Raw genomic sequence first — 23,538 nt, forward strand, 5'->3', positions numbered from 1 at the left:
ATGAAGTGGACCTTGGAAGTCACCATCAACACCCAGAAGGAAAAGGCCCTGAGTGTTGTCCACAGAGCCAGAGCTGGCAGGAGCCCTGGAGACCCGCTGAAGCCCTGGGCCGCTTGCCCACGGCGGTGACGGGGGTTCCCGGGCGCAGAGCCCCGGCCTCAGCGCGGATGGAGGCCTGGCTCCTGCGGATCCCACAGCAAGGCGGGATTTGGGCGTTTTCCAGACAGCGCTCTCAGATCATGGAGACCCCTTGCCAGCCATCAGGGAGCATCTCCCCTCTGAGGCGCTGTGCTGCGCCCAGAGCACCCTGAGAAGCGGCAGTGCTGGACTTCAGCCCTGACAATAGGATGGCGTTGACGACGGGGATCATTTATTGGGGCTTTTCTCTCTGCTGGGCAGCACGTGAAGCCGGAGCGTTTACATCCACCCCGTCATTTAAGGTTTGAACGACCTTGTGAAGCAGGTACTATCGTTCTCCTCATTTGTATATAAAAAGTGCCTCTGAGAAGTCCAGTAAGTGTGTGCAACACTCCGCTGCTGATGCTGAGCTGGGATTCAAAGTTACGTTTGACTCCAGAGCCTTCGCTCCTAACCCTCCCTGCGCATCCCTCACCTCCATCCCAGCCTCTTCAGCTGCTCCGACCCGCCTCCCTCTCTACCACAAACCCAAACCCACACAACCTGAAAACCTGTGGCCTCTCTAACAGAATCCCAGAACTAAGGAAGACTTCAGACAGCTGGTAGCCAGCCTCTTTAGTTTCTACAGAGGAGGAAATGAAGGCCCAGAGAAGGACAATGGCTGGCCCAATGTCACACAGCACACGAGGACTGAACCTTGTCTCCTGGGACTTGTCCCCTTAGCTCAGGGCTGGGCAGGGCTGAATTGGGCTGCAGGGCTGCAGGGCTGGGGCGGGGAGGGGGCCCGCTAGAGACCACCCTGGCGAGAGAAAGACCAGCTCCTAGGGCCAGGGAAGAGAACTGCTGGGCCCTGCCGTGTCAGCTGAGAGGACCCTTGAAAGAGCAGCTGGTGTTTTATAGATGAGGAGCCTCAGTCCCAGAGAGAGGAAGTGCCTGTCACAGGATCCCACTGCCGGTTCCTGGCCATATGGAGGCAGGAAGTTGTTTTCCTGAATCCCCAGTGTCCTTCCCGCCCCTTGATCCCCTCCGAAGGACCCTGAGGTACAGAATGGCTGAGCTGCGCCTCTTCTGTAGCCGCACCCACCACACACAGGGACCTGGGACCCATCAGTGCCCCCAGCACTGAAGACCAGGCCTTTGGCTCCTACCAAGTACCTTCCTCGAAGACCCTGAGGGGCTGTTGGTAGGCGGGCCCCCACCTCTGCAGCCCTTTGCGGGGTGGGAAAAGGAGGAAGCTACAGGGGCCCAAAGCCACCCGTGCCCCGACATCTGCTCTTCAGCTAGGCCTGGCCCCCAGGGACTTCAGACCCCCACCTAAGGGGAGGGTCCTGCTCTGGCTGCTCTAGGCCTCAGGCAGGGCCTGGAGCTCGTGGGGTGGGAAGGAGAGGTGGTGGGAGGTGGGTCACCCAGCTGGGAGGCCCAAGTCCTTCCCGCCAAAGCCAGGCTGGAGCCTGTGGAAGGAGAACCGTCATCAGACGTGGAGCCCGGGTCTACAGACAGACCCCAGGCAGCCCAGGCCAAGCCAGGCTGACCAGCCCCGCCAACACAAACACCGGGCCTCTGGCTCTGTGGAAGAGGGCATTTTTCAGAGATGACATCAGCTCTTAAAGTTTTATGTTTCCCTCCTACCTCAGCCTGGAGAGCAGAGTCCCCGGAGTCCACAAGCCTGGTGAGGCAGGCACCAGCACTGATGCCAACAGCACATCACTGGCCTCAGACACTTACGGCAGTGCTGCCACAGGAAAGACAGCCGCAAGGGAGGCTGTCTGGTGGCCTGCTCACTCTGAGGATGCAGCCCAGCCTGGGCACTGCAGGATAGATGCAAGAGGAGAGAAGATGCCAAGCTCCCAGGACCTCAAACACACCTCAGGGCCTTTGCACATGCAGTTCCCTCCATCAGTTCCCATGCCTTCCCTGCTCCATGCCATCTAGAAAATGGCTCCATATCCTTCAAGTGTCATGTCCAATGCCCCCTTCCTTGTGAAGCCAGCCCCACCGTCCCGAGCCTCCACAGTGTCCATCATTCTTCCATTGGAGCCTGCATTCCCCTGCGTGGTGTTTAGAACCACCTTGCTTTCCCCCACCCCCCACTGCCTGCCCCTTCAGACCCTGAGCCCCTGGGGGGCACAGGCCAGGTCCCGTTTCACGGCGGCAGGAAGAAATGAACCAACCACAGAGGGGTGAGACCCGCCCAGTTGAGAGCACCACAGTGAGGCCAGCAAAAGCAGGGAGGCTGGCGGGGAGTGAGGTGAAGGGAAATGCAAGAGGGGATGGAGCAGGAGAGCTGGGGGCCCTGCAGTGAAGGAAGCTGCAGTGGGCACCTAGGCAGCCAGGGTGGGGAGCACGGGGGCCGGGCCTCCACGGATGCTGTGTTCCAGCAGGCAGGCCTGGATTCATGAATAAGTGAGTGACTGAGGGGTCCAAAGAGGAGGGTGAGGCAGAAAAACCAACTTTACCTTCTAGAGTGAATTTTCTATGGCAGCAGGGAGAGGTGGACACAGAGACAGATGCCCACACACTCTGACCCCCGCCCCGCCACCCCTACCTGGAGCTTCACAGACTAAGGTGCGCTGAAGATGGCGCTCTGGCCCAGAAGGGGCCACAGGGATGGGGTGCTGGCCCTCTACCCTGGGAGGGGGCTGACTGGATGCCCCAGTGGCTGGGGCCAAGCTGCCTGCTGCTGACTCAGGCCCTGCTGGCCAGCTCAGCATTCCTGCCCTGCTGAATGGGGCTATTGAAGGGGGTTAGGCCACTGACCACGCCCCCAACCAGAGCCTTCGGATGCTGCGCTGTGGGCTCTGCTCTCAGAGGGCTGCGCAGGCCCTGGGATCCATCTGAGAGTGGTCTGGCTACCAGCTGCTGCTCAAGGACAATCCTAGGTAAGCTGGCTGGGCTGGCATCAGAGAAGAGATGCCAGTGGGAGAGAATCTGTCCTGACCTCAGGACAGGAGGCCCTGGGATGGTGGCCCTGCTCCCAGCCCCCGGGCCTGGGGAGAGTCTGTCTCTCTGCACACACCACAGCGTGCAGGTGGGGGTGCAGGGGTCTGTGGTTGGTCTCACCTCCTCCATCAGACCGGAGCGTCCCTGCGGCAGAGTGGTTTCCCTATTAGATCAGGCCTCTCGCAGGAGTGTGGGCTGGGTCTCCCCCATCAGACAGGGACGGAGCTCCCCAAGGCCAGCCTTCATCTCCTCCTCTATGTTTAACTCGGGAATCATCTCTGCTGCCCAGCCTCGGCCTCTGTGGGTGTGTCCCAGCAGAGCCAACGCCTTTCTAGAAAGTGCCCCCACCTCATCCCGTCCTCCTCCCTCCTGGCCTTTGGCCAGGCCGGGATCTGGCCCCCCAGCCCTGGCTGTCTGGGCCGACACCTGTCAGGTGTGCTTTTTCAGGAATGGGGGAGGGCCGGGTGCCATGAAGCCAGTGCGGGTTGTCACCATTTGGTGGGTGCTACTGCTGGTGTCCAGGCTGGGGGCCACCAGGAGGGGATCCCCAGAAGAGGCCTCCTTCTACTATGGAACCTTCCCACTCGGTATGTCCATCCCTTTGTTGGTCTGTCCATCTGTCTGTCAGCTTGCTCACTTTGGCTGGCTTGCCAAGGAGTTTGGTATTTTAGCTTCCTGACAGGTAGAATGGGAAAAATAACTCCATATAATTGTTCTAAAATAAAAGAAGTTCCTAATAGATTTTTTAAAGTTACTATACAGATAGTAAATGTTAATCAGAGCTAAAATTGTGCAAAAAAAAGTTTTTAGCGTATTAGGTCTCCCCTCCTTCCCCCTGTCCTGCCCCGCAGGCTCCCACTCCCAGGTGGGCAGCGGGAGGGGCCCCAGAGCCCAGCTCGGGGTCTCTATTTGCAGGCTTCTCCTGGGGCGTGGGCAGTTCTGCCTTCCAGACAGAGGGTGCCTGGGACCAGGACGGGAAAGGGCCCAGCATCTGGGATGTCTTCACACACCGCGGGAAGGGAAAGGTGCTCGGGGATGAGACAGCAGACGTGGCCTGTAATGGCTACTACAAGGTCCAGGTGAGTGATGGGTGTGTGTGTGCGTGTGTGTGAACACACACCTAGCTGAGAGGTGGGTAGTGATATATTGAGGGAGCCCAGGTGACAATGTCAACCCAGTGCTCTGCTAAACACCCTCTACCCCAATGCAGCCAGAGGGGACAGAGCCCGTGGGGACCGGGGACTGGCAGTGCGTGCAGGATGTGGTAAGGTGGATTCGGAGGAAAGGAAAACAGGGCCCTGCCAGAGCCAGTGCCTTAGTCTAAGCGATGGGTAGCTGAAAGGCTGATGCCATGGCTCCAGGGCCCACAGGCCACCGGGGCCTGAACCCCTGGTCCCCACGTGTGAATCAGCCCCTCTGGAGGGAGTGGGACCTGCTTACCCTCAGTCCTTCTGTTCGGCACCCACTTTCCTCTCTGGATTGACTTGAAGGATTCATCACCCAAGTTTGGTAGGAAGCTGCTGATGACTTCTCAGAGTCCCCATATCCTGCTGGCATTTGACTCTTTGCACATCCCCAGGAGAAGGCGGGGCAGGTGGTATCGCGCCTGTTGGATATCGTATCTGTCGTGTGGATGAGGAAACAGCTGCTTCCTCACCCAGTGGGAGTATGGATGGGGTGAGCGTTGGCATGGGGCCCCCAGCATGACCCTTCCTGCCCACCCCGGGGCCCCAGGTGACCCTGCCCTGCCTCCCTCCCACCCCCCATCTGCACAGGACGACATTGCTCTGCTGAGGGAGCTGCACGTGAGCCACTACCGATTCTCGCTGTCTTGGCCCCGACTCCTACCCACGGGCGTCCGAGGTGAGCGAGGGCAGCCCCTCCGGAGCACACGCAGGGCTCCTTTTGGCCATGTTGGCTTTGCGGGGACACCACGGAGTCCTGGGGAGGGAGACCATGAACGTGGCGTCTTCTGGCAGCAGCCCTCATGGGTTCTGCAGGTAGCTCGCCCCCAGGGGTAGTATACCACCCCTCTGAGACTGAGCGCTGGTGGGCTGAGGGGCCTTCAGGCCTTAGAAAAGCTGCGGGGCCCAGGAACACGGCACTTCAGAAGGTCAAGGCCAAGGTCCTTTCTTGTCAAGTCCCCTTTTATTTCACCTTCAGCTGACCAGGTGAACGAGAAGGGAATCAAATTCTACAGCGAGTTCATCGATGCCCTTCTGAGGAGCAACATCACCCCAGTCGTGACCTTGCACCACTGGGACCTCCCGCAGGTGAGGGCTGGTGCGGGCTGGGAGGCCCCGGGAGCTCAGCTCAGCAGGAGACAGCCTGATGTGGGGACCTGGGGTTGCCAAGGTTGGGGGCAAAGCTGGAGTCTGGACTGGAACAGGGGAGGAGTGAAGAAATCTCTCTGACTCCCCAGTGGCAGGGAGGCCATGCTGGTTTAAATGATGTTTGTAACAAGTGATAAATGTGGATTTTGATGTTTTCCAGACATTTGGCCTAAAAACAATCAAATCAAACTATGAAGAAAGAAACATCTTTTGAGTCAGATTTGATGACACGGCATAATTAAAAGTTGATTTAGCCATTTTTTTCTCAGTTTGAGCCCGCACCATATATTCTCATAAATGAGCACCACGCCCCCACATAATTTCCGTAAAGTCTCGACATGCCTAAGAACATCACTATTAGAAACCACTGTTTAAGCAACTTTTTCATTCACTCCACAAGGCCCCACGGAGATCAGAGCCTGGCCAGGAGAGGAGCCGCGTACGTAACTCTTTATGACACAGGGTGGCAGGAGGTCAGAGGATGAAGACACGGCTTCAGGGCGGTGTCGGGGAGAGCAGGGAGTCCGATCAGCGCCTTGAAGGCTGGGGCCTGAGGTGCGAGGATGGGGTGTTCTGGCTCGAGGGAAGCGAGGAGGCAGCGAGGGGCTGGGCAAGCGATTTGGTTAGAGCTTGGGGAGCCGGCAGGAGAGGACAGAGGTTGCGGGAGTAGCTTGGAGGGCCTCAGCTGCCGAGCCAAGGTGACACGGTTTGTTCTGTGGGAACGAGAGCCACCAGAGGCCTCTAAACTGTGGCTGGGGCCGTAGAGCAGGCTTCAGGGAGACAAGCAAGAAACCGCTTTCCAGCTTCTTCCTTGGACAACCACTTTCACCAACCTGGCCCTTGAGCATGCCCTCAAACCCCCCAGGGAGAGCTTGGTAGGTCATCCCAATGGAATGATGAATCTTGGAAAGCCCTCCGCCAAAGAAAGCAGACTCACTCTCATAAGAGAGGCTTCGGGAGGTTTCTGACATCTGCACACCCCCCTAAAATCCTTGTCACAGCTTCCGTGCCCCACGTTGTACCTTTCTTCCTCAGAACTTATACTCAAGCTTCTTTTCCCATGGTCGATCTCTTTCCCCTAGGCAAATTTCCCTACGTGTTCAATCTGTCCAGTCCTTTTAAGCATGAGGGCCTCATGCTTTCTCTGCTCCTCCCTCTTGCTTGTATAAGGAGTGTCACACAGCTCATCTCCACACTCATGTTGTTTCATGGCTCATCACTGCCACCGTCTTCAAGTCAGTGCCCAAGACCCTGCGTCTTTGCTCCCCTTTCCTCCAAACATCCTCTGTAGTTCTAATCGCCCATGTTTCTCCCACAAGCGTGGCCAATCGCTCCAAAAGTCTTTTCTGGAGACGGACCGTTAGGGCATCTGCTTCTCTCTCTACTCCTCTGTTCCAGCCGCTCCAGGTCAAATATGGCGGGTGGCAGAATGTGAGCACGGCCGACTACTTCAGTGATTACGCCAACCTGTGCTTTGAGGTCTTTGGGGACCGGGTGAAGCACTGGGTCACTTTCAGTGATCCTCGGGTAAGCAGGGCCCTCTGCAGGCGGGAAAACCCACTGCCCGGACCAGACTGCACCCTGCCACTGCTCACAGTCCTGTGGTCCCCACTTGCCATCCCTGTAGACAATGGTGGAAAAAGGCTATGAGACAGGCTACCACGCGCCAGGCCTGAAGCTCCGCGGCACGGGCCTATACAGAGCGGCACACCACATCATTAAGGTGAGGGGGCTCTTCTGGGAGCGAAGGCTGGGTTCAAGGGGGAGGGATGAGCCCTAGTGTCAGCTCAGCCTGCCCCAGGGCTCCAAGCCTGAGCTCAGTCCTCCGCCACTCCACCTGAAAGCCAGCATATTCCACAGCACCTTCGCACCATTCACTTCCCCTCCACGAGGATTCATGAGGGAGTGTCCTGTCGTCCAGTGCCCCGCTGGACAATATAGTGGCTGCTCTCTAGAGCTTACAGTCTAAGAGCCAAGGGGATGGAGCACATGCACGGGAAAACCTTTCACCCACAGGTCTAAACTGTCTTGTGTGGAATGGTGACACGAGGAAAGGGGGATGACAGTGAACTAGGGACTAAAATCTTCAGTGAATGAGCAGAAGCAGCTGGAGGCTAGGGAAGGATGGCAGTAAGAGGGGTTAGGAGTGTTCATCTGATCTGGGACCTGGGGTTTTTGAAGGTGGAAGGAGAAATAGGAAGCAACAATGAAGAGCAAGGCAGACCCCACCCTAAGGTGTGAGGGGTGTGAGGAAAAACCGGCCTCTGCTTGAAAGAGCTGCCACAGAGGAGGTCTTTAGGGGCAGCCAGGCTCAGTTAGGGCCCAAACGCGAAGGAGACAGCAAGAGGAGATGCTGAAGGTGACTCGCCATGGGTTACCCGAAAGGCTTGAGAGAAGGGAGGGAAGTAGGTCTCATTTGGGCCACGTATGAGGATACGAGTGACGATGACTGAGGAACAGTGAGGAGACATGACGGGATGGCCCCAGTGGACTCTCAGCGGAAGGTGGACCATGTGATCCAGCCGGAAGGCGAGGGGCCACTGGATGACAGACCAGACCCTCAAATTCATGTTGGGGAGAGAACTTCCTCATTCTTCCCACATTTGGCTTAGATTTCTTAAACTGTGAATATGCAAAGGGCAGAGCTCTGAAGACATCAGCAGGCCACTGGGAGACAGCATGGAGAGGAGGCAGGTTGGCACGTTTGGGGTCCATTTCTCAACACTGTTCCAGGGCTTGGTATTTTCCTAACTTCCTGAGCCCCTGTGGGGAAAGTACTGCCTAGTTACCACAGAGGACAACCAGGAAGAAAGCAAGAAACTTGAGCAAAGATCTTAGAAACAAGAAATAACACAAGGTGGTGGTCTATGCGTTTATGCCAGATTTAGACCGCATTTCGTCTACGATATGAAGCAAGTGAGTGCGCTGGAGGTCAGAGGAAGGGACGGGCTGAGGGACTGGCTGACCAAGGCTGGACTCACGAGAATCCTAAGACTTCATCTGGATCTCTAGAGTCAGGAGGGAGAGAAAGGCCACCTTGGAGTGAAAGGGAGGAGAGAAGTGGGCGAGGCAGGCACCTCAGATGAATTCTTTCTTCTTTCAGGCCCACGCGCAAGCCTGGCACTCTTATAACAGCACGTGGCGCGGGAAGCAGCAAGGTGAGCCGTGCCTCCCGCACGCTGGGGACAGACGGCCCCCGGAGGAGCCGTGTCATCCCACCTGTCTCACCTCTTTCCTTTCTCTTCTTATAAGGTCTGGTGGGGATTTCATTAAACTGCGACTGGGGGGAGCCTGTGGACATTAGCAACCCCAAGGACGTAGAAGCTGCTGAGAGATACCTACAGTTCTGCCTGGGCTGGTTTGCCAACCCCATTTATGCGGGTGACTACCCTCAAGTCATGAAGGACCGTATCGGTGAGCCAAGCCATGTTTTAAGACTGCAGATACCACAGCAACAGTATCGAGCTCAAGTGACATGACCAAAAGGCAGGGGGATGGAAGAACACTTGGGCGAGGCACTCAAGGGATAACCCAGCCCCCAAGGAATTGAGAACTGGTTCTTTGAACTAGGGGAGGAAGGGGGGACGCCCAAACAAATTCCTAGACCTGGAAATTGAAAATTTCAGAACCCAGGAAAAAAATTTAGCAATTCTCTGGGCTGCTCTCTTTTGTGCTCTGCTGTCTTGTCTCCTCCCTGCTCCACTCCATTGTAACCGCAACAAAGTAGGAGAGAGAAGTCAAAGACCCAACCATGGGCCATGTCAGTTGTATTGCTGGTTGTTTCTATTGCTTGAGAAATACTCCCCAAGCTCTGGTTGCCAGTGTCAGAGAAGAGAATAAAGACAAGTAAAGATCACAAGGCTGTATCAGTATGGATGCTGTTAAGTGCCACGTAACAGAAAACTCCAACTAAAAGGGCTTGAAAAGTAGGGAATTTATCATCGCACCTGAGTCCGGAAAAGGGTGACCCAGGGCTGGTTAATCCAGCCCTTAGGGATGTCTTTGAGGAACCAGGCTCATTCCATCTTTCCACTCTGGCACCTTTAGCTAGTCCATCAACCGCTCCCTATGGCCACAAGATGGCTGCAGCAGCTCCAGGCATTACATCTTTACACATCAACACCCAGAGGCAGAAAAAAGGAAGTAGCTGTCATATCTGATTTTAAGAACAAGGAATATCTTCCCAGGAAACAGCCTCCACCTGCAGCTGACTTCCTTTTGTGACTTAAGGGACAGAACTGTCACATGCCCTGGGGTGCCCTAGACCCCCAGGACTAGGGTCTTAGAGGCTGGGGCCAGGATTCCCATAAAGGATATGGCCCCTTCAAAGAAGGCGAGGAAGAGCCAGGAAGAAGACAGGCGTGGGACTATTGGGTAGGCAACCAGCAGTGTCTGGCCATAGGAATCTAAACATACCTAAACATCCGTGTACTTAGAGGCATCAGCCTGCACCACCACCACCAAAGAGACAGACAAGGATGACAGTGAAATAGGTTACGGTCTCACACAACAGGCTATTTTGGGTGTTTGACTAAGAGAGACCTGTCAACAATTCAAACATTTCCCTTTCTAAAGCACCGTTATCAGACCGATCTGGAACAGCAGTGGCAAGGCCTGATTCCAAGTCCGCCACTAACCAGTGAGTGACTCTGGGCCTCCCCGCTTTGGGGGTCACTCTTATCATCTGAAAATGAAGGACCAGACAAAAGAATCTCTAAAAATCTCTTGGCAATAATCAGTTCCATGACGTGTCTATACACACACACTCAAAATCTTAAGAATGATTTCCTCAGGATGCACGAGGAAGAAGCCCTCGTGACGGGGACAGTGCCGTGTTCCTCCGGTGCATCCCATCGTTCACGTGGTGCGTCCCTCTCTCGGGAGCCTCGGAGGCCCCTGCGGGAGCCACGACAGGACTGCCCTGGAAAGCCAGATTGACGACTTGTCACAGAGCAGTTCTTGGGCTTCAGGCCCATCATCCCAGACCCGCCAGCTCCAACTTTGCAGTAATTCAAGGGGAAACTGGGCTGACATCTTCCTTTGCACAACGTGGAAAGAAGGATTCTCGGAGCTGTCAGGATTTTCTGTAACACTGAAAGCATTCTGCCTGAAATCTTGTTCACAAATTACTTCTAGGCATTTCCTAAGCACCCTTTAATTCGCAATAAATATTTGAACAAAAGTAATTCTAGACCAGTGCTGTCCAAGAGAACTTTATGTGAAAACAGAAATGTTCGATATCTGTGCTGGCCAATATGATAGCCTATAGTCTTGTGTCTCCTTAAATTTAAATTAAAATTTAAAAAAATTAAATATTCAATCATTCAGTCTGACTGAATTAAAGATGCAGTCACACTAGCCACATTCTAAGAACCACATGTGGCAAGTGGCTACTGTATGAGAACAGTGATAGCACTATGTGGTTTTTCTCATTACTAAATGTAACTGGAAGTAATAATATGCTAATATTTTAAAGGTATTTAGTGATACAAACTTTTCACTCATTGAATCTAAGCCAATAGCCTCTTTGGAGACGTTTTTATAGTTAGATTTCAGATCAACTCATAAAAACGTTATTTTTATTCATTTAAAACATTTTTTGCATAGATTATGCAAAAACATTTGCATGTTTCCAATTTTTTAAAGTGCAAAGGGAGAGGGTCAAGCTTCCCCCCCTCCCCCTTCTCGCTGCTCCCACCCTCCCGGGGGGACGCACGCTTTCAGATGGATGATGCGCATGTGAGCAAAAACACTGCTGCTCGGTGTGCATGTGTGCTTGTTGTTACAGGCTCGCTCTGGTGGCTGTACAGTGTTGTACTGATGGCTAGCCCGTCATCTATTTAACCAGTCTCTCCTGGTATTTAGGTTCCTTCTAATCGTTTGCTACTCACTCTACAATGAAGATCCTTGTACGTTCTTTTACACGTGTGAGTAACAAGTAGGACATGCAGATTTGGAAATGGTCAGTGAAGGACTATACTCGTACAATTTTGAAAGATAGGACAAAACTGCCCAACGCAGAGGTTGTATCAGCTTACACTACAACAACAAAGCTCGAACGGGACCGGATGTCCCTGTCCCCCGCACCATCACTGGTCTTCCAGTTCCCTTCCCAGAGGCAACCAAAATTACCTTTTAGATATAAGGGATAATGTAGGAATCCAACTCTATTACTTTTTTTCCAGATGGCTTCACAGTTGTCCACATTACCACTCACTGCATAATCTGTGAAAATATTGCTTTTAAGCAATATAAACTTTTAAATTTTTAGATAGTATTCAAATGTCAAAATTCCAGTTTGAAAGGCTGTGACATTTTCCATACAAACGAATCCCAAAGCCCTGGATTTGCACAACAACCTATATGCTAACACGCCAGTATCATCATGGCACACGACAACAAAATGATTGTGAGCAAGTGAGACTGCTGAGCTCTCCTCTCCTCTCTCCACAGGAAGAAAGAGTGCAGAGCAAGGCCTGGACACGTCCAGGTTACCGGCGTTCTCGCTCCAGGAAAAGCGCTACGTTAAAGGCACCTCTGATTTCTTGGGACTAGGTCATTTTACGACTCGGTACATTACAGAGAGGAACTACCCCTCCCGCCAGGGGCCCAGCTACCAGAACGATCGCGACTTAGTCGAACTAGTTGACCCAAACTGGCCGGACCTGGGGTCTCAATGGCTGTATTCTGTGCCATGGGGATTCAGGAGGCTCCTCAACTTTGCTCAGGTGATTGTCACACAAGCCATTTAAAGGACATTTTTGACCCGAATTCCTGCTCTTACAGCTTACGCTCAAGTCCCTACATTTTAGAGTTAATAAAACAAAATAAACCCAGTTACTCATACTTCAGAGGCTACTAGATATAAGCTTTACAGGCTAATGCCTACTACGAATAACCATGTCAACGTACGTGACTGCAGCTAAAATACTTATCCCACATTTGGTTATTTTGCCAAGTTATTTTGTTGTTATTATTTCTCATTTGAAATGGAATATGTGGGAAAGAACAAGGCCTGAAGTACATTTTCCCTACAATGATGCTGATTCAGTGAGAAATATATTCTTTCCTATGAACTTGCCCTCTGCTACTTTCATCTCTAAACAAACGTGTGAACTGGCAGCTGTTAAACGCTACATATGCTCATTAGAACAGGGCAGGCTGGAATATGCGCTCCGAGGTGTGCCTCAGACCCAGAGACCCACCTGTGGGTTGGAATTTTTAAGATATTCATTACTATGACTCCCTTTCAGACTCAATATGGCGATCCTCCCATATATGTGACAGAAAACGGAGCGTCTCAAAAGTCACACTGCACTCAGTTATGTGACGAGTGGAGAATTCACTACCTCAAAGGATACACAAATGAAATGCTAAAAGGTGAGATTCAAACCAAGACATATTTTTCTATTTAACTTGGACAAAATTTGATAACACACGATTGACTAAAACTTATCTCATAAATGAAAACATTTAAGATGATCTTCACCAATATTATTTTCCCAAGGAAATGAAAGATTAAAAATGGAACGAAATGTCTTTGCAGCTATAAAAGATGGCGTTAATATAAAAGGGTACACCGCCTGGTCTTTGTTGGATAAGTTTGAATGGGAGAAAGGATACTCAGATAGATACGGATTCTACTATGTCGAATTTAACAACAGAAACAAGCCGCGCTACCCAAAGGCTTCAGCTCAATATTACACGAAGATCATCACTGCCAATGGCTTTCCCAACCCGAGAGAGGTAGGACTCACGATGGATGCTCCTTCTGGATTTTAGAAGAGCTGGGCAGCAGGGGCGCAGAGTCTGGCAGGCATCTCTCCTCTCTCCTCCGCTAGAGGACAGGCACGCTGGAGGATGGGCCTTCCTCTTCCCCTCGCTCGCACCACTTCTTTGCTTATTTGCTTAGAATGGGGTAAACACGCCTTTAAATTCAACCCTAACTCACAGAGCATCGAGGGCAGACTGGGGTTGTGCAGGAGTCCTGTTTGCTTCAGGTTATCACGGGCACCAGAGACTGTTAATTAAGTGTTATTCTAAATGTTGTGTCAATGCAAATACTGTCTAGTCTTCAACACATATGAAGCCAGTTAAGTGAACCAAGTCAACCACATGTGTAATGATCATAATCATTTTCACTTTTCCCATCAAATGGCAGAGCCATACAAATGCACTAGTTCCAAAATGACATTCAAAATAAACTTAATAATCCTTTAAAATACACCAAACATTTTCAATACCCTACAAATTTTTCTACCAGCTCTCTATTGCTGCTATCTACGGCAGGGAAAAGAAATCATAATTTAGAATGTCTTAATAAAGATAACTTGAGAAGATAAATCTCACTTGTTTATGGGGCCAGCCCTGTGGCCAAGTGGTTAAAGTTCCACACACTCCACGTCAGCAGCCTAGGTTTGCGGGTTTGGATCCCAGGAGCGGACCTACACCACTTGTCAGCCATGCTGTGGAGGCCTCCCACATACAAAAATGGAGGAAGACTGGCACAGACGTTAGCTCAGGGCAAATCTTCCTTACACACACAAAAAATAAATCTCACTTGTTTACCAACATCCTTTTGGGGGAGCAGTGGGACTATAAACGGAAATAGTGACTGACAGCTCTCCAGCATTGACTGGTTTTGCATCACCAGAAAAGCACTAGATTGTAAGCCCCTCAAGAATAAAGATTCTGTTTTTTGACTCCCTCACAATGATACACATAAGTTTTCAGTAAATATTAACTAATTTAAACTACACACTTAAAAAAATTTTTTATCCCACGTTATTCCAAAAATGATTTCAAACAACAAAAAATTTGTCTAAGACGAGATTACTTACCAAGTGGGTCTTTATTAGGTGGAAAGTTGGCGCCTCAAAGCCTTGGAAACTTGCTCTATCAACAACCAGGTGTTGGCTGCAGGTGAGTGTATTTTGATTCTTCCCTTTGATAATTAAACCGCATATTTATACACAGGACATTACCAAAATCTCAAAATCTGCATCTACCTGAAGTCAATCTTCCAAAACCACACAATTAAAAATAATTTTTCTTCACTTTGAAGCAAGGTCAAATTTCTATTTTTTAGCATTTTAAATAATATTTTAAAAATCTACCACAAGAGAGAAATATTTTATCCATTATAGTTTTCTTTCTGAATCACACTGTAAATTTATAAATCTATTTTTGTTACAGTGAGCTTTATGGAAGGAGGGGAAAATCCAACTATTATAGCAAACGTAATGAAGAAAAGTTAAAGAACTCACCAGATATTATATTCACTTATTCAGCAAGTAATGATTAAGCACTCACTATTAGCTGGGGGCGTTTTAAGCCCTGGAGATACGGCAACAGACAGAACGTGGCATCATTTCTTATGTGTGGGATTAAACGGCTCAGCGATGTAGAATAACCAAGATGTAACTACACACACATCAAGAAATGCCAACACACGTCATCTGTTTCTTTGAGTTTTGTCTTTCTCTCTCTATAAGGGCAATCAGAGAAACACACTCCCTGTTTTAACAAACTCATCTTTAATGTGGTATCAGAGATGGAAAGTGCTAGACCAAATCCTACCAATTCAGTTATTTTTATAGGCCAATATATCCCTGTGGCCCCCCCCATTTAAATAACCAGGTAATATTAAGAATGTATATTCCGTGGTCGAGTGGTTAAGTTCACGTGCTCTGCTCCAGCAGCCCAGGGTTTCGCCGGTTCAGATCCTGGGAGTGGACATGGCGCCGCTCATCAGGCCATGCTGAGGCGGCATCCCACATGCCACAACCAGAAGAACCCACAACTAAAATATACAACTATGTACCGGGGGGCTTTGGGGAGAAAAAGGAAAAATGAAATCTTTAAAAAAAAGAATGTATATTCCATTAAACTCAAATAAACTTTTATTCTATCATGTAGAAACACAACATAGAATTTACTGTTGAGCCTATTAACCCCATGAGCGCAGGCCCTGTGCCTTGTTTATCTTGGTAACCAGGTGCCAGGCACAAAACCTAAAAGTGGGTATTACATAAATGTCCACCACCATATTAGTGGACATGAAATATGCTTATCATTTAACTCTTTAAGATTATTGCTTAACCATGCAAGAATTACCATATAAAATTTCAATATAGAAATTCCTATATCTCTTAAGATACACAATAACATCTTCGAAAGGTTAGAAATGTTTCCCAAGGACTTTTCTTTCACAATCCCCCCGATGAAAATTATAGAAACAGTGGGGTATGGCTGCTAATATTCTCAGATTAATTTACGGTAAGCACAAGTATTAGTGTACATTTAGACTTTATTCCACTACCTATGGAAGACCCAAATTTAGGCATTCTTTATCTGTATTTTCTGAAATATTTTACAAAGCCCTCACATAATTTTTTATAAACATTTAATTCACCAGGTTCTCTTCTATAGTAAATGAGAATAATTAGAAAGTTTGATGATGCCATTTTCCAAGTTTCTCCAATACAGTTAAAGCTTTGGGGATGAAGCTATATTGGCTAAAATGATCGTTCTCCTTTGTGGTGCTGCCTCTCTCCCGTTTCAGAGCCGCTGCTAAGTCACATGCAGATGGTGACGGAGATCCTGGTGCCCACGGTCTGCACCCTCTGTGTGCTGATCGCCGCGGTTCTCCTAATGCTCCTCCTGCGGGGCCAGAGCTGAGACACGGGCACCCACTTGGTAGCTTCGCCTTTCATACAGAATCTGCAGGACCTTCCTCCTTTTTCTGCTTCAAAGGTTTATATACATTTCCGTTTTCAGGTTCTGTAATAATTACCTTGTTTTTGTTCTTTTTTTTTTTTTGGCTTGTGCTGGGATTTAAGAATTAGAAAATAAAAATAAGCATAAATGAAATAAAAACCACAGTAAGCTCACCCCTCTCCAACTCAATGTCAATATTTTCCTGTACATTATGCACCTCTTTTCATTTTGCAAAAAGGGATCACAGTACACGAACTGTTTTGTGATTTGATTTTTTCATTTTTAAATCTGTCCAGAAATATTATTTTAATGTAGAAATGGTTGCCATCTCAGCACTGTCCTACACATGATGGGTAGTCAACCATCTTTAGATAACAAACCTTCAGGCTGTAAATCCTATCAGACAACCAGGGAAAAGCATTAGGCAGGTACCAGAAAGTGAGCGCACACACTTTTCTAAGATAAACTTCTTACACTAAATTCAATTCACTTCACTCAATGAAATAGCTCAAAGAAATATTATATAATTTATATATCTTTTCTCTAATTAGATATTTTGTTTTCTAAAATAAGGTTCATTTTATTTTTATGCTAAAATTAATCTCCATTTGAGAGCAAAATACAGCTTAAGAAGAAATAATGTCAGGTATTTTACTCATTATCTGATTTTATGTAATGTTTCTGAAACAGAAGAAGAGTAAGATAGTAGAAAACGCTATTCCATTAATTCTTTTGGTTAATACTATCTCAAACTAAACATTTTTAAAAAGGTATTTATATCTGCACAACTGGGCTGGGATAAAATTGTTTTTAACAAAATTACTTCCCATGTTAAATCGATATGCCTGTTGAGGGCTTTTCTCTTCCATCAGTGTTTTTGAAACCAAACTCTCTTTCTACTATATACCCAGATTTAAAGTGCACTCAAAAAAATTACCATTCAAAGAAATGTTTTTTCATTTCTCCAGTTTTAGGATTAAACTGACCTACTGAGTTGACTACAGAAAGCAGAAAGAAAATTAAAGACTTGCACTGCTCAATAACATCTGGTAGGCCTTTTATTGATTACAGATAAAGAAGCCATATTTCTAATGCACTAACTCGGCACTTGTGTTATAGAAAGAACTAAAACGTAAGGTACTTGACACACTACAAAGTATTCAGGGAGAACAAAGAGCAAACTTGCCACCTTACAGGGGACGCTGTCAGCACCCCTCACTTGAAATGCACCTGGCTGCAGGTGACCATGTTAGGAAAGGACATCCTTTCTTCCAGGCTGCCGTTCAACGTTAACTCAGAAAAATCTGTAACCACAAAGACAGCGCGATCAGAACTGCTTACCATCCTGCCAGCTCTTCTGCCATGTATGCTGCTGAATTTCACCATAATCAAGGGGTAGTCTGAGTGACACGCCTTTCACTTTAAGAGAGTTAGTTAGATGAAAACCAGCAAGGACAATTCTTCTAAATAGTAAACCCTCTTGATGCATTGAAAGCATGATTAAACAAACTAAAATATAAAGCAGGTTTTTTTTTTTAAATTACGTATTTTTAATTTGGGGACCTACTGCTTTATTTTTTTGTGCCTCATCCACTATGATTAAATACTGTCTTTTTTCCTATCTTAATACATATTTCAGAAAACCTTTTCCACTTAGGATTTGTAGTCTGAAGACTAGACACATGTTCACATTTTCTTCCTGAGGACTACTATATTTCAAAAAATAAACAGTACAATAGACATCTAGACGAGATTACAGCCACTTCCCTGTGAGTCATCGTTTCGGTTTCCACATTCTTACCGTTATCAGCATTCATCTGCTGAGTACCCAAGAGGTGAGGAGCACTGCTGGACACTGTTTTTCTCCCCCATTAACTCTAAACCATTATTCTCCCTTCCTATGGCTGCTAAAAGTACACTTCTCTCTCAAGTCTTCCTGCTTTTGATGTCAACTGTTTTACTCAAGAGTATCATACCATTGGACACCTTAAGCTAGTATTCGACCTAAGTGCTCAGTCCAAGGAAACAGAAAGTTTAACTTCTTAAGTGCATTATAATCTTTGGCAAAAAATAAATCATTATTGGGGCTGGCCTGGTGGCACAGCAGTTAAGTTCACATGTTCCACTTCAGTGGCCTGGGGTTCACCGGTTCAGATCCCGGGTGTGGACCTACACACCGCTTGTCAAACCATGCTGTGGTGGGCGTCCCACATATAAAGTAGAGGAAGATGGGCACAGATGTTAGCTCAGGGCCAGTCTTCCTCAGCAAAAAAGAGAAGGATTGGTGGCAGATATTAGCTCAGGGCTAATCTTCCTCAAAAGAAAAAATCATTATTGGACTTTAATATTTACAATCAGGGCTTTGTTTGAGTAGCCCATGACTTGTACAAATGAGGTCCTCCTTCAACAGTGGGTCTTGTTTTGAGCCAAAGGTCACTGAATAATTTCTAGGCAAATACATCAAGAATATATGATAGATAGAAGAGGTTATAAAGTTCAAGAAAAATGAAGTTTGAGTGTTTCTAAGCACGCAAATATACAATTTTATAAGAATTCCTTATTTCCATAAAAGGAGTCATTGAATCAATGCATTAGCAAATTGTTTTAACTCTAACGTTTAAAAGTCCCTTTTTTGAAGCAACTTGCACCAAATAGACTCTAGAAGATATGTTCGGTATACTTCATTTATTCAGCATCATTGGAAAAAGGTGTTTAATCCTGCATGAATTTCCTCATAACAGAGGTTTAATCTTTATGTAATAAAATTTATTTTAAAATGGCATTAAAAAATATATCACATATATTCATGTCTTTAAAGTCTTCTTTTTAATCATAAAAGTAATACATGTCTTTTAAAAAAAACAACCCTGAAACCACAGATGTAGATAAAATACAGTGTTTAGTTTGGTGGTTCTCAACCTTAGTGGTGCAAAGGAATCCCCGGGAGGACTTTCACCATTGCTGATGTCCAGGCTCTGTCTCCAGAGGCTCTGATTCACCTGGTCTGGGTATCAGGACTTTAAAAGCTCCCCAGATGATTCTAACACTCAGCCAAAGCTGAGAACACTCCCTGGCCGCACCATTCCAGACCTCAGGGTTAAAGATGGCTGTGTCCTGTCGGACCTTTCTCTATGCGCCAGTCTCTGTGTTTTTCCAGTCTTTTGTTAGTGTAAACAATACCACAATTAATACCTTGTTCACAGGTCTTTTTGCACATGGCTATGTGTGTGGAATAAATTCCTATTAATGGATCTGCCGAGCCAAAAAACGTATTCTTCAAAAACAATTTTGGTGGATATCATCCTCCACGGAAGCTGTACAACTGTGCACTGGAATCAGCACCGTGTGAGGTTGATCACCTGTCCTCCCAGATCCTGGCCAGTACCGGGACACCAAATCTCTTGATGTTTGCTAGTCTGACAAGTGAGGGATGGTGTCTACATGATACAAAATCGCATTTCTCTTCTTAGAGGTGGGGTGGAGCACCTTTTATTTTTAAGATGACATTTGAATTTCCTTTTTGGTAAACTGTTCATACTACTTGCCCATTTTTCTATTGAGTTATTAATATTTTTTCTCACTGATTTGAAAGTTCTTTATATACTAGGGAATATAGCCTTTTCTCATCACGAGCTGCAAACTTCTTTTCCTAGTTTATCATTTATCAGTTGTTTTGCTTATGGTATTTTTTGCCATGCAGAAATGCTTCTATCTTTTATGTAGTTGATTTTCAATCTTTTATAGCTTTCAAGTTTTATATCATACTTAGAAAGACAGCACGATATTAAATGATGGTTCTCAGGAAATTCTTTCAGTTTCTTTAGGACTTTGATAGTTCAGCCATATGAATAGAGAAGTTTCCATTATGCCTGAATCAAAATATATTTTAGGGAGAAGAATAAACATTTTCTGGAAATAATTTTCAAAGCATCAATCATGAAAATAGGACTATTTGCATTCCCAACAGTGATTGACTACAGGCCTTCAAAAATCTTCTTAAATTCTGTCTTAAAACCATCAGATTTGATATTGGATAATCCTTGCAATATTTGAATGCAGCCTTTTAAGACCTATACAAATCAGAGAAGACAGCCCCATACTAGCCATACCCATGAAGATAACACTTTTATGGGTGCTTACTGAAGGGGGAAGACTTGGTGGGCCAGGTGATTATGCCAGGGGATAAAAGATATTCTTTGACACAAACCATCTTTGATAGAATACTAGAAAGCTCAACCCTTATTGCAGCCACAGAGAAGACATTAGGGCGGAAATATCATCACTGTTGTAAACAGTGTGTGAAAGGGTGAAGTATGAGCTGGTATTTCCATGTTATTACCTATTTTTACACCTATGTCCCTACTGTGTGACTTACTAAAAGCTCCTCTATCCAGGATAATGAGAAAAAGTACTCTTTCATGATTTTTTTTTTCCAGAATATATATGTTTTATACCAAGAGTTCAGGAAAACTATTTAAAACTTGTCACAAGAGCTATAATAATGATCTCCACCAGTAAACTTAGTTTATTTTCTATTGGAATAATTTATCTGAAAAGATTACAAACCATCTTTACCGGGTTTGTGAAAATTCAGATGGTCTACAGGTGGGCTGTCACTCAGTTGCCAAACTGTTTTCACTTTCTTTTGACCACTATTTATTTCCACTCTCCATTTCTGGGGCTTCTCACTAAAGAAAGAAAAAACATCAAAGGGGAGGGAAAAAACCCCATTTCCTTCCTTCTGTAGTCACTCAGTGAAGTCCTTGCTGATAAGCACTGAGGAAGAAGAGATGAAGAGGTCACACAATTCCCACCCTCAAGAAGCACAGTCAAAAGAGCGAGAGCAAAAAGGATATAAATGATAACAATTAAAAAGAAATGCTATAATAGAGGAATCCCGAATGTGGTAGGGGACAGTAAAAGAGGGGTAATTTAACTCAGATTGGGATTGTAGAGCTGGAAAAGACTCCTCAGAGACTGAGGCCTTTGAGCTGAGTATGAAATTCTAAGGAGGAGTCAGTCAGTCAAGCGGACAAGGTCCAGGACGGACACGTACGTGGGCGCTCAGAGGTGGGCCTGTGGAGGGTCTGAGGAAATGCAGCGACAGTTTCTCTAACTCAAAAGGAGAGAGGAAAGACACGGTGGCACGTGGGCCAGAAAGGCACAGAGGCCAGGCACAGAAGGCCTCACAGACCGCGCTCAGGCACTGGAACACTGCCCTGAAGGTAAGGGGGCCATTTAAACAGAAGGAAGTCATGACGGCGTCTGACTCTTAGGAAGACCACTTGGGCAGTGGCGTAGAGAAGGGAGATAACAGAGGCAGAAGGGCAGCAGGAAAAAGGATTCTACCATACTGCCCAGGTATGACACGACCAGGCGGGAGGTGAGGAATGACGAGGTGAAGAGGGAGAGAAGGGGGTGGATTCGAGAGCTTCCACGAAGGTCAGGACTTGGTAACCACTTAACGGAGGGAGGAAGTGACAACAACGAGTGGAAGATGAGTCCTAGGTTTGTCTGGGGCATCAGGTGGAGATTAGTAACGGTCACTTGAGAGAGAAAATCCCGGAGGAGGAAAAGCGTTAGGAAGGGGATGAGGGGCTTGGATTTAGTCTGAACTATCTACAGGATGGTGAAGTTGAGGGTTCACATCTAACAGGCATTTAGAACCATGGATGTGATGCTCAGGAGAAGCTGAGATACAGGGCGTGAACTGTCACTAGTGAAGAGGAACTGACGCCTGGAGTATGAGTGCAGCCTCCCAGGGAAGACAGGAAGTAAGGAGAAAAGAGGGCAGAAGATGAAGTTCTGGTGAAAACTCACACATGAAGCAGGCAGAGAAAGAAGCTGAAAAGAGAACTAGTCTCAGGCTGGGAGGTGGGCAGAGAGTAGAATTAAAAATTAAGACAGAATGTTATGTCTGAGAAACGAAGGAAGGGGATCAGCTCAACACAGCAAAAAGGCCAGATGCCGAAGAGCCTTTAAGTGCTCGCTGAAGGAGAAGGAGGTGAGGGCCAGCTAAGCACCGGGGCCGACACTCTTCTCCTGGAAACTGTCCACCGGATTGCGTGATTAGGCCACTGGAGAGCTTTGCCAGAGCAGTTTCAGGGGAGCGATGAGGTTTGGCGAACAGGTGACTAATGAGAGGAGGGTTTGAATAGAGCGGCTTTAGTACAGAGAAATTTCAAGTCCCTTACATGCTGAGGGATGAATCAGAGGAGACCATCACCGAGGCAACCCCCGTGTCCTCAGCGTCCATGTGGACGGGTAATCTATCCTCTTAGCCTCACCGCCCCAGACCTCCCCGATCCCAAACCCTGCTCCCACTCCCACAGCCAGACCCTTGACTTTGTTGTCATTCCCCTCATCAGTTTTTCCCAACCTGTCATTTCCTGCTGGCTGTACTTTCTGCCCTACTCTGTGAAGGAATTACGAATTGAGAGAAAAAGGAAAGACTAGAGGCCCAATAGCCTACAGAAGCAGACAAAAGGTCCGGGAGAAGGAAGACGGAGAAGTCTATCAGACTATGGTCAGACAGTGGGAATCGGGTGATCGTGGTCGCAGAGGTGAAACAGCTCTGCGTCATGAGGTCCCCTGAACAGAGACCGAAATTGCCTAGAATCATGGCTGCACTTAAAGTATAATTATGAAATTGCTTACCTTTGATATAAGTTTTTTATAGCAGTTGGTCTGACTGGCAGCTGAAAAATGTGTTGCTCATCAAGAGGATTTTGTTTATAGTATTTTATGCAAGATCTAAAAAAAGGAAAGAAAAAGAACTTCTTTTGGAAAAAACGTGACTTGGAGAGAAAGGCTTTCCTGTATCTGTAGTCTAAAGCTCATAAAGGAAACATTTTATTGAATACCACTAACCATAACATCAACAGGAGAATAATTTCAGAGCCACAAAAATAAAAAACAAATAAACCCTCTTCTCCCAAAAAATTAGGTTATTTTTTTTCTTTGAAAAACAATCTCATTCACTTTTTAAAAATTAATTGTGGACATATTTCTCATAAATATAAAATATATTTAAGTTGAACCCAAGTAAAGGCTTAAGTGGGGAGAAAGAGATATGAGAAAGAGAAAAACAAAAAGAGGCAAAAGACAGAGACAGCCTCCACGGTGTTCTGAGTCTGGGGAATTAAAGAGTTAACTACTGCTCTTTAATGGAAAAAATAATAATTATTTCAAACTTTTCCCTTTACAACTAAGGAAATTCTAATTTTAGAAAAGACAGTGGTTCATTTCCTTCCACAGGGAAAAAGAAACCCAGTCCTTCCACTGGCCAGTTCACTGATTTCCAGTTGGAAACCTCAAATACACATAAGACCCCAGCAATCCACGTGTGAGAATCATTCCAAACTGTTTTCAGTGAAACTGATCAGCAGAATCTCTAAAATTACAGCAA

The 23,538-nt window shown here is 47.1% G+C and overlaps 2 protein-coding genes across 14 annotated transcripts in view; one reads left to right on the forward strand and one right to left on the reverse strand.

The window, feature by feature from the left end:
* The first annotated feature begins 2,734 nt into the window (after positions 1–2,734).
* On the forward strand, positions 2,735–16,302 carry LCTL (lactase like). Of its 2 annotated transcripts, none has more exons than XM_070499420.1 (13): positions 2,735–3,017; positions 3,994–4,157; positions 4,854–4,941; positions 5,242–5,351; positions 6,810–6,938; positions 7,039–7,134; positions 8,515–8,569; positions 8,664–8,825; positions 11,865–12,139; positions 12,665–12,791; positions 12,958–13,157; positions 14,270–14,333; positions 15,976–16,302. In XM_070499420.1, exons 1-13 carry the CDS (start codon positions 2,864–2,866, stop codon positions 16,089–16,091), a joined length of 1,740 nt encoding a protein of 579 aa, XP_070355521.1. In that variant the 5' UTR covers positions 2,735–2,863; the 3' UTR covers positions 16,092–16,302. The 2 variants fall into 2 exon arrangements, with proteins under 2 accessions (XP_070355521.1, XP_014711701.3); XM_014856215.3 differs by lacking the exon at positions 2,735–3,017 and adding an exon at positions 3,062–3,665.
* Positions 16,102–23,538, reverse strand: part of ZWILCH (zwilch kinetochore protein) — a 37,262-nt gene continuing 29,825 nt past the window's right edge. For 5 of the 12 annotated variants that reach the window (XM_044764671.2, XM_070499465.1, XM_070499485.1 and 2 more), the window contains 4 exons: positions 22,788–22,883; positions 20,706–20,818; positions 17,320–17,434; positions 16,103–16,240 (listed from right to left, as the gene is read on the reverse strand). In XM_044764671.2, coding sequence (XP_044620606.1) covers positions 17,346–17,434; positions 20,706–20,818; positions 22,788–22,883 — 298 coding nt within the window. In that variant the 3' untranslated portion in view covers positions 16,103–16,240; positions 17,320–17,345. Of the gene's footprint in view, positions 16,241–17,319; positions 17,435–20,696; positions 20,819–22,787; positions 22,884–23,538 lie in introns of all 12 variants that reach the window. The other 7 variants (XM_044764669.2, XM_070499471.1, XM_070499439.1 and 4 more) reach the window with 3 other exon arrangements.

The sequence above is a fragment of the Equus asinus genome, chromosome 2 (assembly GCF_041296235.1).
Source record: "Equus asinus isolate D_3611 breed Donkey chromosome 2, EquAss-T2T_v2, whole genome shotgun sequence".
NCBI lineage: Eukaryota > Metazoa > Chordata > Mammalia > Perissodactyla > Equidae > Equus > Equus asinus.